The 21,274-nt window shown below is 37.4% G+C and overlaps 1 protein-coding gene across 2 annotated transcripts in view; it reads right to left on the bottom strand.

The window, feature by feature from the left end:
• AGMO (alkylglycerol monooxygenase) overlaps positions 1-21,274 on the bottom strand; it is a 148,853-nt gene that overhangs the window by 49,744 nt on the left and 77,835 nt on the right. The window contains exons 11-12 of one of the 2 annotated variants that reach the window (XM_081932176.1): positions 21,152-21,234; positions 18,273-18,378 (exon numbers count right to left, since the gene is read on the bottom strand). In XM_081932176.1, coding sequence (XP_081788302.1) covers positions 18,273-18,378; positions 21,152-21,234 — 189 coding nt within the window. The remainder of the gene's footprint in view (positions 1-18,272; positions 18,379-21,151; positions 21,235-21,274) is intronic. The other variant, XR_014173536.1, reaches the window with a different exon arrangement.

Below are 21,274 nucleotides of genomic sequence, written 5' to 3'. Positions count from 1 at the left end.
GAAAAATGAAATTAAAATCAATGGTGCTTATTTAAATCACTTAAGATTGCAAATGTTGTTGTTTTCTTCTCATAAGAATCAGAAGAGCTACAAAGACACATATAAGAACTGCACAAAGCAGGAAAACTATTTGGCTTAAAAAAAATCTGAAAAATGGCTAGGTTAAGTTTAATAAATTCACCAAAGAAAGAAAGAAAGAAAAACCTGTGCTGATCCAACCGCTAGCAAATGCCCAACTAAGGGTCATAGCAGAAGCCACCACGGCACTCAGAGGGCAATACCAGAATCATCTACCACACCTCAATTGGCCAAGTCTGCACTAGGCGGCCAAAAAACCTGAACGTCACGATTCTCATCGAGGGCTCTCCATGTGAGATAGAGATTGACACAGGGTCATCACTGACCATCATGCCGTGCCCTACACTCAAGCGGGCTATCCCTAGCCTGAATAAGCAGCATCTACACACCCCTGACATCCACCTTCGCGATTACCAGGGGAACCGAGTCCCCATCATGGACCAAGGCACCTTCCAGGTGCAATTCAAGAAGTACAGCAGCCAGCTCCCAGTGACGGTGGTCAGTGGTGACCTGCAGAGCCTCCTGGGACTTGACTGGTTCGAAGCCCTGGGCCTAGAAGTGACCGGTATCAATGCCTTGAAAGACAAAGGCGCTGAAGTGATTTTTAAGGAGTTTGAGGACGTCTTCAGCACCGGTCTGGGTAAGTATATGGGGACTCCATTCTCCAATCTCTTTTAATTTGGACCCCAACATAGCCCCAATAAGGCTAAAACTCAGTACCTTTTGCTCTGCACCCAAAAATTGATCTGGAAATTGACAAGCTCGTAGGCCAGGGAATCCTAGAGTCGGTTGATCACACACGCTGGGAGACCCCTATAGTGACACCTGTCAAATCTGATGGGTCTGTCCGCATCTGCACGAACTACAAATGCACAATCAATAAAGCGCTACAACAAAGCACTTACCCTGTACCCATTGTACAGCACCTACTACATTCTCTAGGCTCCGGCAAAGTATTCGCTAAATTGGACATGGCGCAGGCGTACCAACAATTCCCTATAGATGGTGCTACAATGGAGGCCCAAACCATTGTGACGCACAGGGGTGCATTCAAATGTCTCCACCTGCAACTTGGAGTTACTATAGCCGCTGGACTGTTCCAAAGCGTCATGAAACGGCTTTTTCAGGGGATTCCAGGAGTTGTCCCCTATTTCGATGACATCTTGGTATCAGCTGCAAATGAGGCACAACTTTTCAAATGTTTATGAACTGTTTTGGCTAGAATTAGAGACAAGGGCCTCCATCTCAAAAAATAAAAATGCCAAATTAACGTGCCAAGGGTTGAATTCTTAGGGCACCTAATCGACCGCTCTGGGATTCACCCAACTATGAAAAAAATTAAAGCAATTCAGGATGCCCCCAATCAAACCGAGCTACAGGAATTCCTCTGGCTTCTTAATTTCTGCAGCGTTTTTCTTAAAAAGAAAGCCACCATTGCTGAGCTCTTACATTGTCTCCTCGCAAAGAACACAAAGTGGTCCTGGGGCAGAGCCGAGGCTGCCGCATTTGCCGTGGTAAAAGACTTCTCTCAGCAGACACGTTCCTGGTGCAGTACAGCCAGATCCTGCCACTAGTGCTGACCTGTGACACTTCATCGGAGCCGTCCTCAGCCACCGCATGCCCAATGGAACCGAGGCTCCCTTAGCCTTTTACTCAAGGACCTTGTCCGCTGCTGAGCGGAACTACAGCCAGCTGGACCATAAGGCTTGAACTGCAGTGGCTGGTGTAAAGAGATTCCATGAGTAACTATACGGCTGTGATTTCGAACTAATTACGGATCATAAACTGCTGCTGGGCTTGCTGACTGGGGACAGACCTACTCCTATGTCATTATCACCACGGATGACCAGATGGACCATTTTCTTAGCTGCCTACTCCTACCTCCTTGTCCACCGACCAGGTGCCACTTTGGGGCATGCCGACGCCTTGAGCCACTGCCGCTACCAGAACTTCTTGCTGACCCTACCCCCGAGATGCCAGTCCTCCTCATTGACTGCCTTGAGACTGGTCCTGTCTCATCCAGTGAGGTTGCCCGCCACTCTGCAAAGGACTCCACCATCAAACAAATTTTGAACTGGATGTGGAGGGGGGTGAAGGGGCCTGTTGGGACTGATTTAAAAATGTACTTTTACAAGCGTGATGAGTTATCTGTTCTAAACTGCTGTTTACTGTGAGGGGACCGGGTCATTGTTCCACCCAAACTGTGCATTGTAGTATTAGAGGCTTTACATGTAGAGCATCCTGGAATTGTCAGGATGAAGTATTTGTCCAGGAGTTATGTGTGGTGGCCTAACATGGACAGGCAGATCGAAGAATGGGTGGCTACCTGCACACCATGCCAGGAGTCCAGACCAACTCCCCGAGAGGCACCCGCTAAGGAGTGGGGGCAACCTCAAGCACCGTGGTCTAGGGTGCACATTGATTTTGCTGGCCCAGTTCATGGCCAGACTTCCCTCATAGTTGTGGATGCCTACTCGAAATGGCTAGAGGTAGTCCTGATGACCTCCACTATGGTAGAAGCGATCATCAAGGAACTATGCACACTTTTCTCCACACACAGCCTGCCCGACGTCTTGGTCTCTGACAAAAGGGCCCCAATTCACGGTCATTCAATTATAGACCTTCTTAGCAGCTCAGGGAATCAGACATGTCCTGGTTGCGCCATTCTATCCAGCCGCTAATGGTCAGGTGGAGAGAATGGTGAGATCTGCAAAAGAGGCCCTCTCTAGGATGGGCCCTGGAGATTGGCAAACCTGGGTTGACCACTATCTGTTAATTCAGCACATCACACTCAGTGCCACTACAGGGACAAGCCCCTCCGAGCTTCTCATGGGTTGCCGGGTAAGGACCCACATAGACCGGCTACACCCAAACTATTCTGCCGCATCGCCCCCTGACTCCACAAGCAAAATTCAGAACTTTAGCATAGGGGATTCAGTTTATGCCCACAACTACGCCGGGGAAACTCTGTGGATTCCTGCCATAGTGATAGGCATCACCGGGCCTCGCTCTTATCTTGTAGAGCTAGAGGATGGTTGGAATTGGAGATGGCATGTTGACCAGCTCCGTGGCCGCCTCTCCAACTCCACTCTTAGGCAACCAGAGGTAACTCCTGCACGAGTTAGCAAAATACCTACCCAAATGGAGCAAGAACTCACTCCATCCACAGGCAGCTCAAGCCCGAGGGTACCGGGGAACTTATCTGGTTGTGTTGCAGGCCCGTAGCGAGCTCCAAGTGAACCACTCTAGAAGCTCCAGCCGCAGCCTGTGATAGGTTCCAGGAGCTTCTACCAAGTGGAGCTGCGGAGCAAACAGGTCCATCCTCCAACTGAACTGCGCAGGTCAGGCAGAGCTACCAAAACGCCTGCCTACCTGCGTGACTACGTAACCAGTTGGATTACTCCATCTAAGAGGGGAGGGGTGTTATAGCTTCAGCTATAATGGTTTCCAACAAGGTCCTCTGTTCCAACGGGAACAAAGGTTTAATCTCATTGGTCGAAGAGTCTGACAGCTCCCTATAAAAGGGCTGCTGTCAGACTCAACCTTCGCTGGATTGTACATAGTTGCTACTGAGTTAATAAAGAGCTGTTGTTACCGTTAACCTGTGTGTGCCTTTACATTACCCGATCTAACAGTACAATTAATCAGTGGAGCAGCTTGTTTCAAAGGTTTTGGGTGCTCCAGCTGGAAGCTTTTAAGAAAATACTGGACAACTGTTGGTCTAAAATAGTATATGGTTTCCTGCTTGAGCAGGGGATTGGACGAGAAAATTTCCAAGATCCCTTCCAACTATGTTATTCTGTTACTTAAGTACAGCCTTTAAGTTGGATAAACACTGGATGTTTAAGAACAAGCACAAATAAAATACAGCTATGTATGTATGTATGTATGTATGTATGTATGTATGTATGTATATATGTATATCACTGAATTTCAGAAACCGTTTGCCACGGAAGATGATGTGAATCAAAATCAATAATAAGCGAAAATCTCAGCTTGCCAGCACTATGTTAACATTGTTGCATCTCATAAAGCATAAAACATGCTATCGAAATAAATGTATTGGATACTGCAAGATCGAATCTGAATTGGTCACCAGGACCAGAGATCTAGTCCTGCTGACCGACCAGATTCAATCTTGCAACATTATTCTGAGACACATATATTTTCCTTCATTTGTACTGAATACTAATTATCTCAATTACACACACACACACACACACACACACACACACAGACACGAGACTTATGACCACAATCGAACTCAAAACTTCAATTTCTAAGCGAGACAGTGGTTAATTGAATTTTGCCCCTTTACATTCTTTCTTCGCTTAGTTAAGTGAATCATGGCAGTTGTTAAGTTAATAACACGGTTTTAAAGTTTATCTGGGCTCCACACTGACTTTGCTTGTCAGATGTTTGCATAAGGTCATCACATGACCCAGGAACATTTCAACTATCATAAATATGGGCTGGTTGCCAAGCGTCCAATTTTGATCACCTGGTCATGGGAATCCTGCAATAGTATGAAAAACAGTCATGTTTTTCAGGGCTTATGAAACTTCAAATGATCATTAAATGAACTGTTATAGGTCAAGGGTTAACTGTATGTATATGTGTATGCAGGTATGTATGTTTGTATACACACACACACATACACATGCAGACTATATTTATGAAATAAATAAAAACAAGTAAAAATGTGAATGTATAATAACAAAGACATGATAAAAATATATAAAGAGAGAGGGGAGAGGGAGAGAGAGAGGGAAAGAGGGGGAGGGATGGAGAGAATATATAGTAAGCATCAGCAATGTAAGGTAATGTGATGACCAGGACATATTAGAATCAGTAAATAAATCAGGATTCTTTTAATATTTTTTTTAAAAAAATCAATTATCTGACAAAATGCATAAAGCAAAATATCAATCAAGATAAATACTGGTTCAGGCTACAATTTTAAGTTATTATTAATTACTGCATTAAAAGCAACATATGCAATAAATGTAATTTTATACATCAATAGTGTAAAATGTACATGGTGATTTTATTTTATTTTTTTAATTTAAGAGGAAGCTCATATATATTTATCTTTCTCACACATTACATATGGAATCATAGCTAGAAAGGGTTTATGGGTATTAGTGCCCAAGCTATTTTTAAAATGCTAAATTATGAAGGTATATATAGGTTAACCTTCCAAAATGTCTTGGATCACAAATAACATTAAATCTGAAATCCATTTCCAAAATGCAATATCTGGTTCATACAAACTCAATAAGACGAAGCCAGCTAACCACATTATAATATGTAAATCTGGTCAATAAAATATTAATGTATTCAATTCAGCATATGGTCTTCTAATTTTTTTAATTCAGTATATTTTAGTTCATATGATCTAAAAATCATGGTGCCCATGTATCTATTCATTCATTAAATTAACATCCTTTTCATTCCACTTTAAGGCAAAAAACATTAAAGCTCATTTTCCATTCAAAGCATGAGCAGTTTTATTGCCTTTCCCCATTCAGAAAAAATCATTTGTGGATATATTGATAGGCACTGTCATAGAACAAGCAACGTCTGAAGCAAGAAACTTATATAAGTAACTGGAACTGAGAATTGCATCATTTATTCTAAATCATAATACTGCTACAGTATCTTTTCCAAGTGTGCTAAATCAAATTATGGTTAAAAAAAAGTATATAGTTTACAGAATCCCAACTGTAAATAAAGTATGAGAGCAAGCTGACACTAACTGTTGGTTCTTGCTTAGCCCAGAAGATATGCATCATAATAAAATGTTTGTTTAGTTTTCATTGATAGTGCAAATGGGTTGCCTGATCTATACTTAAAACACCTAGTCATAAGAACTTTTGTAAAACAATTCTGAAAATAGGTTGCCTGGTCTATATTTAAAACACCTAGTCATACGAACCTTTGTAAAACAATTCTGAAAATGCCTGATGGGAAGATAAGCAAGTACAAAAAAAAAAAGTCTTTAACAGATTTTGTAACAAGTTGTTCCCGTTTCCAAATGGTTTGGTATGAGGCTTGTTGGATTGATGGAAACAGATCTGATGTCATTACACTTCCTTTGCTGCTATTTATTTTCTTTAAAAGATAATTGAAAAGTAGAAGTATTTAATCATCTTGTTAGTATATTGTAATTAGAAGAGGGGAAAGGTATCGTTGATTTACAATAATACACTGCTGCAATTTAAATTACCACTAAAATAGTTCAATGAAAAATGATTTATTTCAATTTACTGCCTTTCACTGTCCTGCAGCTGGAAATATTTCACCATCACATTGGTATGCAAACAGGGGAAAACATTTAGCAAGCTCCGCAATCTTTCAGCTTAGTTCCGGAAATTTTTACAGTGCTCAAATTCCATTGGAAAATATTTAGTCACTCATATGCTACCTTGGACAGAAAGTTGTCTCCTGGAATAGAAATCATGTTAAAACTGCCAGCATCCTTGCTCAGATTGGCTCTGACAATATATAATAGGTCAAATTTCTGCCAAATCATTTTAATCTTGGGCCAATAGTACCTTTTAAATGGACTTTGACTGCCAGTTGCCAGGTAAGAATTCATTATACCAGAAATTACGGATATTATTTTACTTTTCACAACTGCAGTTTGAAGCTTTATCCGTATCAAATAATTGGTGTTCTGCATTCTACAGGTTTGGACACAGTCACAATAATCACACTTCTGATTGACAGCTTAACAATATTTTATTTAACATAGATGGAATCTCCTTGGCAAGATTTTAGAAGTAGTTTGCATTGCCTGCTTTCTCAGGCTGACTGGGCCAAAGTCACACAGCTGACTTCAAGCTCAGGGTAGAATTACAACTCAGTCTCCTAGTTTCTATCCTGGAGTTTTGACCACTAACCAAACTGGATTTCATATATTTGCTTATAATACACACACAAAAAAATCCTGGGGGACATAGATGGGGTCCCCATAATCAACTTACTCAGACTAAAAAAAAAGGTACTTGGCTGAGAAGCAAAAAACAAGAAAAATAAGTTCAATGGCATGACTCAACTTCTGGACAACTCTACCTGGATGACTGAGTTTCTTCATCAACATTCAGGGCCTTTCAAAAGTTAAATTCCAGCCTATTATTTGTATTGAAGAGACTTGGGGAAGCTGTCAAAGTGGGTCTATCAAGTTTAGGGAATACTTTAGCTTACTAAGGATTTTTCACTTTAAAAAACATGCCTTCAAATGGTTCATTTATCTATGAGAAACTTTTTTTTAAAAAAATCTGCTAATGAGCAAGTAATTAATAGGGTAGTGGCCCAAACTTCATAAAACTTTATGAGAGAATTACTGAAGACTCTAAATTTTAAGTTACAGGTGAATATCTCTATTCATATAGCATAGCATTCTCTAACAAGTGTAACTATGGCTAATTAGAATCTTAATCTATTTTATTTTATTTATTATTAGCGTTTATATACCGCCCCCTCTCCCGAAAGGGACTCGTAAAACATAATCATAAAACATCTAGCATTTTAGAAATAGTGGTAGTTCCCTTTTAGATTATGACTTGGTACAGGAACAGTAATACAGGAATTTAGATCAGGCATAAAGCTAAACTTTCTAAGATTTAGTCATTCCTGGTTCCTGAAGTTAGACCCTCCTGCCAGAATAGCCAAGGAAAGAGTTTAGATAAGTCTACCACTTTATAATAAACCTTAATTCAAAAATGTTCTGATAGAGTATTTTGACCTTAATGTTCATTGCATTTTTGGTCATATTGCAAGTTCTGCTTCATAAAAGTAGCTCTTATTCTGCTTTTGCACTGGTGTTTTCCAATTTTTTGCTATATAAAACTGTGAACAGTTTAATTTTGTAAATAAATGTTGATTGAAAATAATCTGGAAATAATTGCTAGCAAGTTATGAATAACTTCAATCCTTCCATTTGTTAAAAGGCATATCTTTCATAATGGCAAAAACAGTTTTGCTGAAATAGATCAGTGGCCCCATTTATCTATTAATACAGTTCTGAGAACAGATAGCCAAAAAGTCTTTTCTTCCTAATAAAACTGCAAAAATGCCATTTGTGACCAGTCTATTTGGTGTGGGTTTCTAGTGACACTCTTCAACTAGCGTGAATGCTTTATTTTTTCTAATGTTCAAGCCAAGAAACCTACAATGTCTTTCTACTTCTTTAGGATGGAAATTAACTAAAACTATTGAAGTCAGTTTCATGTTACGAAGTTTATAAAATATGGGACTGAGATAACATGTAGGATTAAGCTTTAAATTTTAAAATCTAATTAGGTTAAATTGCATATTATGGCCTAGTTTATATACATAAACCAAAAAGTCTTCATTAACTTTTTTAAAAAAAAAATGTGTGAAGAATGAGGGGTCCTTAGTATGCTCTGAGCTTGGTTTTCTTACAGATGTTTCATTGCCCAAACTAGATAACATCATCAGTGCTAACAAAGATTTTCTGATGATGTTACCTGGTTTGGTAATGAAACATTTGCAAGAAAGTAACCAAGATCAAAGAGCACCAAGGACCTTTCATTTCAACCCTAAGCCACAGATATTCTCTTTTACCATGTAAAGAAGCATTTTGTGCTTAAAGGGGCTATCTTCAACTCCAGAAGCAATGCACATGTCTTGATTTCACATTGTGGAGGTCACAGGTTCTTCTCTGATACTTTGCTTAAAATCATCAACACAGAATCAGTAAGCCTAAAGCCGCCACCACCACCACTACCACCATACGTCAAGACAGTGATTTGAAATTATGGGGGTCCTCCTGTATTCAGAAATCTACATAGTTGCAGCCATTCCTATATTGCAAAATCTTGCTCACACCCTAATTATCTTCCTGTAATACAAGATTCCATCTGGATTACTACAAAGTAGTACAAATGGGGCTGCCCTTGAAAAGTATTTAAAAGCTGTTGCAAATTGCAGCTGCCCATGCAAAGATAGGCGTTTCACATTATTCTTTGATCAGCCCACATTTTTGAGGGTTGCATAAGCTATCATTTGGCTTCTGGATATGATTCAAGTAGCTGGTTGTCGGTTCTAAAGACCTACATGGCCTACCTGTTCATCTTTGAAATCAACTTCCATGTTCACCTGCAAGTTAGTCTGATCAGATTAAATACAGTCAACTCCCTTCAGTTCCTGTTTATAGGGGAATGATATCTGGGAGGACCTAGAAAACATTTTTTAATGTTAATCCTCTGTAGATATGATGTTCTTTCCTTCATTTGAAGAAAATAGGTAAGACTGGGCTTTTCCACCTAGTCCAGGAGAAAGGCATCTTTGTATGTTGGATGCATAGTTAGTCACATGATCTTGTAAGCTTTTTACGTTTTTTATCATGGTGTTGAGATTATTTTTTTCATGTTTTATATTTGTTAGTCTTTTTTATTGTGTTTCTGATTGTTAGCCGTGGGAGTGAACAGCACACAAATACAGTAATATTAAAGTCATTTAAATAAAATGAAATGTATTTGCAATATCATAGGACAAATTATAGTCCTTGTTTTCATATGAAACAATGTCAATGTATATCCACAAAAGATAGAGATCAACACTTAATTTTTTACTTATATTTTATCTTTTAATTTAATAAGCAATGTGCATTTTTCAGATTCTAGCTAATTGAATTCTAATGTAATTTTAGAACCATTAAATACCAAACAACAGAGGTGTATTCTTCATTATATACAATGAATTAAAATTATTACAAATATTATTGCTTATTGCTTATTATTTTTCCAGTGGATTATTTTAATTAGCCAGAGTATATAATTTTGGTAGTATATAAAAACAGCATTAAAATATAAGCACATTTTCTTATTCTTACTGCTAATTTCTATTTCTCCTCTACTACTTCAGTCATATATATTCCAACTAACTAATGGTCTGGTTTGTGTAACAATTTGTGTTTGAAGCACTGTGTCAAAAATACCTTACCAAAAATTAAATCATAAGAGAGCAGTCATACCTGGACAATTACAGCATGTGAACAGTTACACGTCCATAATGATATAATTACACTTGATGGCAGTAATAGCACATGATGGAAGTTATTAATAGTATATAAAACACTCACAAACTTCACAAATGATGAATCTCCCATGTGGAGAAATAACATGAGGAATAACAGGCGTTATTTATCTATTTCAGGGTTTGTTTTGCAGAAACATGGATGGAAAGTTCAAATACAAGAAATAAATTTGCAGTCTGTAATTCATTTAAGATAGAGAACCTGTTACATTTCTGTTTTTGTTAGTATTTCATGGTTTTTTTTGTTTAACATGCTTCTCAATTGTTCCAACATGCAGCAAAAATTTGAAATTATTTAAAATCATATCATAAAAATAGTGTACAATGAAATAAATAAAAACAAAACAATTGCAAAATAAAATAAATAATAAAATGCAAGATAAAATAAAATATTTATATTTAAATAGAACTAATTAGAACTAAAATTAGAAACAATCTCTTCATAGTTGAGTGCTATTCTATTGTGTTTGGTTTTATACCTCACCTAACAGGATTTGAATCCTCTAATAACACTCGATTTTATCACAGGAAAAATGTTATGAATAATTCATCTGTATACTCTTAAGCTTAAAACACTACTTTAATTCTAAAAACATTTATAATTCAGAACTAAAAATATTGCATCTTAAAGACTTAATAAGGTCCAATTAAGATTCGCTCCCTCCAAATCAGTTCTCATCTGATATGACATAGTAATTACAGGATTTTTCATCATTAATTTTTCAGTTGTAAAAATTAATTTGCAAGCAACCTTATGTTGTTTTAGATTGTACTGTATACAATTTGACAAGCAACAAGATAAATGACATTGCATGCTCCATCTTTGGAGAAATACCCATAATTAACTAATTAATTAATTCAATTTATATAGCCTCCATCTCAGTCAAGCGACTCTGGGCAGCTTACAATTCTAAAACTATAAAAATTAAAGTTAAGACAATTAAAAATAATTAAAACTTAAATAGACATATTTATATGTTTACATAAATAAATAAGCAGCCAAGCGAGTTAATAAAGTAATAGTATGGCCAAGAAATACGGCCCTCATCACATTCACAGCCAGAGACAGAGGAAAGTTTTTAAAGCCATTAGAACATACAGTAGGTGCCATTCTAATGTAAAACAAAAAAAGAATATTTCACAAAGCAGGGGCTACGGCACACAAAACCCATCTTCTAGTCCCTACCAGTTGAAAGTAATTGTCTGGCAGGATCTGCAGCATGCACAGTTTACCAAATTGAATTGGACGAGTAGAGCTCTTGGAAAAAGATGGACCCTTAGGTAACCCAGTATAATAGTTACTATGATTATATAATTGCTTTAAAGCTTGCCACATCAAAAGCAAACATGGGAAATGGTCCTACATTCCATCTTTTCTATGAGTGCAAGTCAAAATGATGGAATGCTATGAGGCGAGCTCTTGTAGAAATATTTGGCAAACTTTCTACCCGACTTCTCTGATACACATAACTTATGGTAAATACATATAAATCAGGAAGATAATGGAATTATCCAAGAAATGTAATATATTTTGCTGCATTCAGCAAACGATTCCTCTTTATTTCCATATCCAAAACCTGATTAGATTAGCAGTTTATTTAACATTGCCACTGCAGCAGAATTCTACAATGGAGTCAATAGGCCAGGTTAGAAAATATAGGACTCATAAGCACAGAATTCCCTTTTCTTAAATGATGTTTACCTAACTCTCAACTGCTATCTGAGACAGCATTCTGCCTAATGGTTTGTCTGCAAATAAGTGTCTTGTGGCAGATTGAAATCTGAAAACACTTTGATATAGACTTGATGCAATTAATCAAGCCAGCTGCTTTATGCTATACAATGCTATTTGTGATGTACAAAACGATTAAACCTTTCTACAAAATGTTAGAAATGGATTGCTGTAATTCTTTACAATAATGATTATACTGTGACATACATATTACATCATGGAATAGTCAGTACTGAATATCTGTCTTGTGTTGTCTGAACTAAATTACACATTATCTTTAAACAGCAGGGATGTAAACTCGTGAGCCATGGGCTGGATGCGTCACGTGCTGGCCACCACCACCCCCAGCAAAAGGGGGGAAAGTCATGATACATCATGTGATGATGACATGATGACATGAATTTGACACCCCTGGTATATAGAATGCAACCACTGTAAATTCTCATTCTATTTTCAATTCTACTGAATTTTTTAAAATGATCAATAGATTTCTTACGATTTTCAATGAGAACTTGAATTTTCAAATACATCTGCTAAAATTGAGCAGACTGTAATTTTTATTTTCTTGGATTATTGAATTGGGTTAAATTACTAGACCTATGCAAGCCATACAATGAAATGCTTTGTTTAGCCTTGTGCATCTATTCCTCAAAGCTGCAAATTAGTTAAAGCAGTTCAAAGGATTTGTGCTATTGCTTCAGAGCCTGCTCAAGATTTCCTTGGTGCCTCTATATTCACAGAAGACATTCCAATTGCAATAGACACCAAAGCAAATATCTGAGGATTTGAGAAGTGAATCCAGTGGAGCACTCTGCTTGTTGAAATGATTTGCACAACCCAAGGGCAGACTTCTATTATACTGTTGTCATGACAGTACACTAATTATTGCAACATTTCTTAAACTACTTTACTTAGGCTGAAAACTTTCACAATCACATTGTTGGAATACCCATAGTTATTTTCCCCCTCTCATTTTCACATCAGAAGTAAGGTGATTCAGAATTCCACTTAATTACTTTACTTAGGCTGAAAACTTTCACAATCACATTGTTGGAATACCCATAGTTATTTTCCCCCTCTCATTTTCACGTCAGAAGTAAGGTGATTCAGAATTCCACTTAATTAACCCACATTTCAATCCTTCAGAGATCATATTACTTCTTTAATGCTACTGTTTGATTTAAAGGTTTAAATTACAATTATTTGCTATATATTTTTAAAAAATCTATTTTGGAATAATTATTGAGTACAAATAGTAATAATAATACTAATATAGAGAGATCCAGTTTTGTCTAATAGTTAAGGCAACAGTGCAGCAAGCCCCAGACAATGAATTCAAGTTCCACTCTAATCTATGAGTTCCAGTGACGTGCGGTGAGGTTTATGACTGGTGAGGCACTGACACAGTGCTGGGTTTCAAATATTTTTAGACTTGTGGACTTCAACTCCCAGAATTCCACAGCCAGGCATGCTCAGTTCCAATTTAAAGCGACAGCATTTGTTTTTCTCCTTTGCTCCTTCTTTCTTTTTCTTTTTCTTCTCCTTCCCCTCCTTCCTCCCTCTCTCCCTTCCTCCCCCTCTCTCAAACACACACACACACACACACACACACACACAAGTTGGATTGGACTATCTCTCCTACCCCTTCCCTCTCTCACTCACTCTCAAACAACCCCCCCCCCCACAAAAGTTGGATTGGATATCTTTTCCAGTGGCTTGAAAGCAGCTCCTCTGCCATCCCCCCCCCCATTCCCCTGCTGCCTTTCCCAAACACCTCCACCATTGCAAATGCAGCCTGCTGTCTGGGTGGGAAATGCCTGGAACACAATAAAGCCCACCCACCACCTCCTGCTGGCAGACTGGGGTGAGAGGAGAGGCAGAGAAGCCGGAGGGGAGCCGATCTGAGCCTTCCAAAAGAAAGAGGCTGGGGAGAAGTGTGTGTACTACAGCATGGCTCTTTGCCTGGCTTCCTGCCTCCTCCTGTGGTCTCCTCAGTGATCGCTTGCCTCCCCAAGTGTAGTTTGATTGCAGGTGGAGCCACGTTGCCTTTTCAAACTTGTAATCAGTGAAGCTGGGCTAGATTTTAATATAGTTTTATCCAGCTATGTGTATGAGAGAGAGAAATGAATGGGGGCCTGGGGAGGAAGTCACTACACTTGGGGAGGGAGAGCACCAGTGAGGTTAAGCAGAGTCATCCACGGTGAGGCAGCAACTAGCTCAGCTTTTTCCTTTTACTTTTTTTTTTCATGATGAGAGTGGTGAGGCTGTGCCTCACTTGCCTCACCTGACTGCACGTCACTGGTGAGTTCATTCTCATTCTCTCTCTCTCTCTCCCTCTGTCTCTGTCTCTCTCTCTCTCTTTCCCCCAATCAACCTCCAGAGGTTGTTATTGATGTAGAAAAAACAGGGGGAGGATATGTTGCCTTGAGTTATTTGTAAAAATTATAAAATCAGGATACAAATTACACACACACACACACAGGGAGCTGGGGAGGGCAAAAATGGGTTGCTTTTTGCTCATTCCCCCCCCCCCCAGCCTCCAGGAGCACTCTGTAAGCCTCCTAAAGACTATGCATGCCCCTTTTTTGATAAAAGTGGGCCCGTTTTTGCAAAAAAAACAGGTCATTTTTGGCTCATTTTTGGGGGGGGGGCAGGAGCACTCTACAAGCCTCCTAAAGGCTGATCATGAGCTTTTTTGACAAAAAAACGGGCCCGTTTTCACAAAAAATGGCCCATTTTGGGGAGTCTGCAGAGTGCAAAACCTTTTTTTTTTAAATTGCCTCTTCAGAACCTTGGTGCGTGTTATACTCTGAAAAATATGGTAACTAGTGGGACAGGTTGCTTTTAGAAGTTGTATGTGTTCCATCACTGGAGGTTTTTAAGAAGACATTGGACAGCCATTTGTCCCGAATAGTGTAGGGTCTCCTGCTCTTGCAGGGGGATGGACTAGAAGACCTCCAAGATCCCTTCCAACTCTGTTACTCTGTTGTTTTACATGCATATATACATATATATATACATACACACACACACACACACACACACAAGAAAGTTTAATCTCTTTCTGAAGCTATTAAAACAAAACATCACTTATAGAGATATGGCTGTGAAATCTGATTCTCTTTGCATATTTTTTTAACTTTCTATTAACAATATCTTGATAAGCAGTGGATCCTGGTTTTAGGATATAGTTAAGGTGATATTTATTGGTAAAATATTCTTTTTCGATTAAATATATAAATATTTTTTTCAAGACAATTGTAAAAGAATAGGATGTAAATCCTCTAGATGACAATTTGTAATTAAAGTGGTTTCTATGAAGTTTTAGTTATTTAAATAAAACAGCTGAAATACTTTTAAATGCTCATTCTTGAACAAGGAAAAGGGTTAGTATCATATTGTTAACACTACTTAGGAAAAATTGCATCCCACATTCTACACAAATTATTGCCTTGAGTTGCCAAATACGAATGACATAAATAGTGCCAGATGTTTCCTTTATAGCAAGTATACAGAAAATTTCATAATTTCCAGTTATATACAACTGCTAGATAGAGTCTCACAACCAAGAGGTCCTAACAATAAATGTTTTGTTTACTTTTCTATGAAGAAACAGATGTTTAGTCTCATCTTCAATGATAATACTTGACAGTTTCCAATCTGACTTGTTTCAGTCTCCCTCAAATAAATACTTTCTGATTGTAATTAAGCCCAAGGAAAATCTGTCTCTTGATTTTACCGCCTGAAGCTGCAGCTGTTGGCTGACATTATCAAAGCTTCACAATTGCAAACTCACGTGCAAATCTCATCAAGAGTAGACATTTCTAATTAATTCCAGAAGTCTTTCTTTTGTTCGGTTCAGGAGACAAATGAAAAATAATAATCAGCTTCCAAACAGTGGGTGTTGAGCTTCAGCATGGAGATTTTAAAAACTCTAACTTGGCTGCCCCACCAGAACAGCAGAACAATTTTACGGTCAATTGGCCATAAAATTTGAAACTATACATCATAATCTCTAGTGGATGGTAATGAAACTAACATAACTACAAATAGCATTGGTAATGACTCTGTCACAATGAGGTGGAAAGTAATATTTCCAAAGGACATCTTTACCACTTGTGCCATCATCTTATTGAAAAGATATATCATACGACCTGACGAGTCCAGATTTATTTGTTAGTGGGTATGGTATCAACAGTATGGCTTCTGTTTATTTAAACAATTGTGGTGGTCAGAATAGCACTTACTATGTTGTGAGAAAGGGCAACTGAGGCATCTCATGTTCACTTAAAGAATTCATCAGAGAGAAGATTTTCAAAAGTTTTGAACACTGGGGGTCAGGGGAGTTCTCCAAATAACCCAAAACAATTTGTGTAAATCAGTATTTTGGGAGAGGGGATCTGGAAGTCATAAGAAGGAACTGTTGCAAGATGTCCATCTTTGGTTTCCATCAATATATGATACCAACCTTTAAGGCCCCAAAAGGCAACTGAATTTTTTTGTTTTGTCTTTGAAAATGTTTCCCTTCTCATCGAAGAAGCTTCTTCGGATCTGAACTTTTGAAAAGCATCTTTGGAATAATGAGCTGGATGATTGAGGACTCCACAGGCATTTAACCTTTAAGCTCTCATTTTCCCCTATCACTTTCTCTCTTTAGCTATCTATAATTGTCTTCAGCAGATATAATTCCTCCACAGATATCTCAAGGATATGAACAATGGGTAAGTAACTTCTTTTTCTAAATTCAGAAATATCAAGTTTGAAGGTTGCACTGGGTTTTTGCAATGCATCAAGGATTGCACTCCAAAACTTGATGAAACTATTTTTATTATTGATGGAATAATTGGCTCAGCTTAAAATTTTATGAGCAAGAAGAGAACAATAGCCAGGAATTATCCACAGGGGTAGATAACTTGTGGAGAAGGAGAAAAGGGCAAAAAAGTGAGGATTCAGAGGAGTAAATGGCTAAGCTAACTTTTTGTCTGCTAATGAAAGCAGACAAAAAGGACTGGTGAAGATAAAAAGCAACAGAAACAAGGATAGCTATGGGAGTATTTAATAGGTAAAGTGCCTGGAGGGACTCCTTGACATACAACTGTCATTAAGGTACAGTTTTGGTCAAACATCATAGAGTTGTAAAATGAGTTGCCACACGACTATCTGATTTTTTTTTACAGTTTTTGTTGCAGTTGTTAAGTGAATGCAGCAGTCGTGAAACAGATGTAACAATCATTAAGCAAACCCATTGTTTGCTATGGGAAGGGAGTTGCCAGAAAATGAAGTAAGCAGTAGTTACCATAAACATCATACATGTAATTACAATATCTCTCCACAAAGCACTGCAAATGGATGTAAAATGAGTTGGTTGCTGAGCATCCTAAATGTAGTCATGTGCAAGACGAACTGTGGAGGGTTGATCATTTGAATTTAGAATCTGAGATATATATCTTTTTTGGGGTCCATCAGAATTTTAAATGGTTGCTGAGAAACCATATCATAAGTCAAGGACTACCTGTATTGTCAGAAAGTAACTTAGGAGACAGATCAGAGATGGGTTCCTACCGATTCGGCCGAGATAGGTAGTAATTCGGCCGGACACCCCCCTGAACAGGTTCTATCTTCTGCATGCATAGAAGCAAATTTTTCACTACTGTGCACGTGTGCAGCACAAGCATCAAGCGCATGCGTGCAGCACACGCATCAAACGCATGTGCACAGCACACGCATCAAACGCATGAGCACATGAAGCATGTCCCTGAATGAACTAACAGTAACAGAAGCCAGAACCTACTCCTAAGACAGATATAGAGAAAGGGGGCATAAAATTATATTACATTCTCTCAAGTTACCTGATGCCTCCAACCATACTTTTCTATGTTTTTTATGTCTGATATACAGTATTTTAAGCAGTGTCTTACAAACAGTACTATCTTTTCACATTGTCAACATATTTTGAGTTCTTTGGAAAGAAAGCAAAATGGAAAGAGTAAATAAATACAATGTAGAAGCTTTTATAGAAGCAAATGCACATGTGTATGCATAAATACCTAAACACTGCATATGAAACCAACAATTTTATGTACTGATTAGCTGAAATATTTAATATCTATATCAACAATTGTGCTAATTTAAAATGTGTGAACATATTTACAAATGTTGTAAGTATGAATAAACAAATTATATAGATGATATTTTAAATAATTCTTTTTACAAACAGAGTAATTTGGTCGACATAAATTATATTTATGCATTTTCTACTTAAATTACAATGTCTGTTTCAGAATAACTATTCTTTTAAAAGCTTGTAAAATATTATAGAGTATTGCCACTTTTATGAAATAAATGTGCTGTATGGAAATCAATATGGGCAATTCTATAATAAAACAACTTTCCTTACCTCATAAGTAGTTGATAAAAGCGCAGAATGTACTTCCAAATATCCAAACTTCTGCAGAGCAAGAAATGCACAGCAACGTGCAGATTCCATGAAAGTCATTTCAGGTCTAAAATTGCAATTTTAAAATGACCAAAATTAATTGACTCTTTAATTGGTTACATGGTTTATTTTATAAACATAAATAACAGAGATGAACAAAGACATATGTTACCCTATTCAATCTTTCTAAAAGTTGGAAAGACAGACCTTCAAACATTTTAATTGTACAGGGAGAATTCACACCATATTAAACTAAATTAGATCCTTTTTAAGAATTTTAGAGAAGCTCCTAGCATATTATTCAAAAACCAATATCTATACATTTCTGCCTTTTAGGTCAGGGGTCCCCATGCCCCGGTCTGTGGTCCATTGGGAATCAGGATGCACAAGTGGCAGGCCAGTGTACAAAGCTCTATTTGCATATATGTGAGATTAGGTTGCATACATGAAACCACCCCCTTCCCCTCCCACTGCTGCCGCTGCCAGACCACAGAGCCAAGAAGGTTAGGAACCACTGCATTAGGTAACAAAAAACAGAATGAAAAACTGTGATTCTCAGAAACTATGGACAGTACTTAGCAGTATCATTCTGGTAGCATAAAGCACCATGAAATTTAACCAATTTCATTGTATACATTAGAATTGGTTGCTCCCAGTTCAGCCTGAATCTGGCGAACTGGTAGTAGTGGTGATGAGCAAGTGAGCGCACCCAAATGTAAAAAAATTGGCAACCCACCACTGGTATATATGATGTACAATGACAATAAAGTCTATACTGTATGCGTTGATAGATACTTTCATTCTAACAAAAGAATAAGATCTATTTTTTTTAATTGGTGCAAGAACTTGTATAAACTGTTCCGTAAATTCCTCAATGATTCTGCGCAGTGTCATCACAGGTAGTCATCAACTTACAACCATTCTTTCAATGACTGTTTGAAATTACAACAGCACTGAAAAAAGTGACTTGTGACCAGTTTTTACACTTACGATAATTGCAGCAACCCCATGGTCATGTGATCAAAATTTGGGTACTTGGCCACTGGTGTGTATTTATAATAGTTGCATTGTCCTGGGATCATGTGATCAGCATTTCAAAATTTCCTAGCCAGCTTTTAAAAAGCAAAGTCAATGGTAGCAGCCAGATTCACTTAACAACCACATGATTCACTTAATAACTATGGCAAAAATGTTTGTAAGATGGGACAAGTTGTTAAATGTAATTTTTTTGACTTGTTCAGCTGGTACGATACAGCAACAATCTTTAAATAGTATTTATGAATGTGTAGATGATATTGAAATGTTAAAAAGTGAAAGAAATTAATTTAATACTGCAAAAAGAAATATATGCATCGTATACTACTGTATAAAATAAAAAAATCTTAAGAATACAAAATGTATGGTAATATTATTTTGGGAAATTGACAGAATTATGTTATTTGTACTTAAGATATTCTACCAAGCATTCAAAGTATATCTGCAAATAATTTTATGAATTATGGAATTTCAGATGAAATTAGTGTTTGCTTGATAGTCTCCATTAGCCCTCATTTTGCAGAGGTTTTGGGCTCCTATATTATGATTTTTAATCATTTTTAAGGCTCCCAACATTATTTTAACAGGCTCCCAACATTTATGTGGATTTTTGAATTTTTGCTTTGATCCATATACCAATGAGTGATACATTCAGTAATGATATTCAATTTTATGCTTCAATATGATTTTCTTCTGAAAATGTCATTATTTCTTAAACATGTGCATATAGAGAACCTATATGGTGAAGTAATTAAGGTGTTGGACTATGAGAGAGAAGCCAGGTTTCAAATCTCTCTTGGGTAGGAAAGCCACCTGGGTGACCTTGAGCAAGTGACTTCTTTCAGTCCTGAATCACTATCAGGCTTTGCTATAAATAAGCTGGCTGAAACAATAAACTCTTTCTCACATCATGCAATAAGAACTTCAGCAAGCACACTACAGAATTAGTGGATCATGAAACCAAGCCAAAGAAATACCAAGATGATGTGTACATATGGGTTTAAAGTATCAGACTTCTTTAAATTAATCCTGAAACTTTTGAATCCTTCTGTCAATCGAGGGTGAAAATCATCTCAGCTTCTGATTATTGATCATGCTTGATCATTCAGATGAGCTATCAACCAAAATATCCCGTGGGCAGTTTGTTGCCTATTCTATATCAAAAGTTTGTTTTTTTAAGAAAAAACATTCAACTTGGAGAAACCTGTTAAAAAAATAAAATAAAAAATCCTGGAACTGTGATTAAGCTTTAATAATATAACATTTTCTGGGGTCAAGTGAACTTTGTTTTTAAGCTTAACTTCTTGCTGACCCTCTTCAAATTCTTGTGGCGTCCCAGGGTTCCCCAGATAAAAATGGAAAAACCCCATCTGTAGTACTGCATTGTCTCATAGTCCTAGACTCATTGTCTCAAGGACCTAGATTCTTCAAGAAAACAGAGAAGCCAGAAGCTAGACAGTTTGCATTTAACTTTTTAATTAAAATTTCCTAGTGGCAACAGGCATCACTAAGCACTCAGCACTAAGACATTTGCTTTGCTATTATATGAAAAAAATCCTCCATTGTTTCTCTCCTCTATTGACACCTAGACAAAAAAAAAAATATCAGCATTTTAAGGATGCATTATTTTCACTTTCACTATTATTCAGAAGATATATATAAAATGTTTCTCTTTTTTAAATCACAAAATATCACTTTGACATTTGTCCTCTGTGTGATTTTAGCACCAGAAGAAACTATTTTGGCAGACAAAATGCTTTTACTGTCTAACGAACGGATATAGAAATAAAGGCTCAATTGCCTACCTTTGGTCCATAAGGAAACCAATGGAGGTCAATGTCAGAACAATGTAGCCAACCCTCAAGAGAAGAGTTACCTGTGATAACGTCTGTTAAAACAACAAGCAGACAAATTATTCATTTAGGTTA

This window comes from Natrix helvetica, assembly GCF_964273705.1.
Source record: "Natrix helvetica genome assembly, chromosome: Z".
NCBI lineage: Eukaryota > Metazoa > Chordata > Lepidosauria > Squamata > Natricidae > Natrix > Natrix helvetica.
The sequence above is the reverse complement of the archived record's forward strand: the minus strand, read 5'-3'. Positions and strand labels throughout refer to the sequence as shown.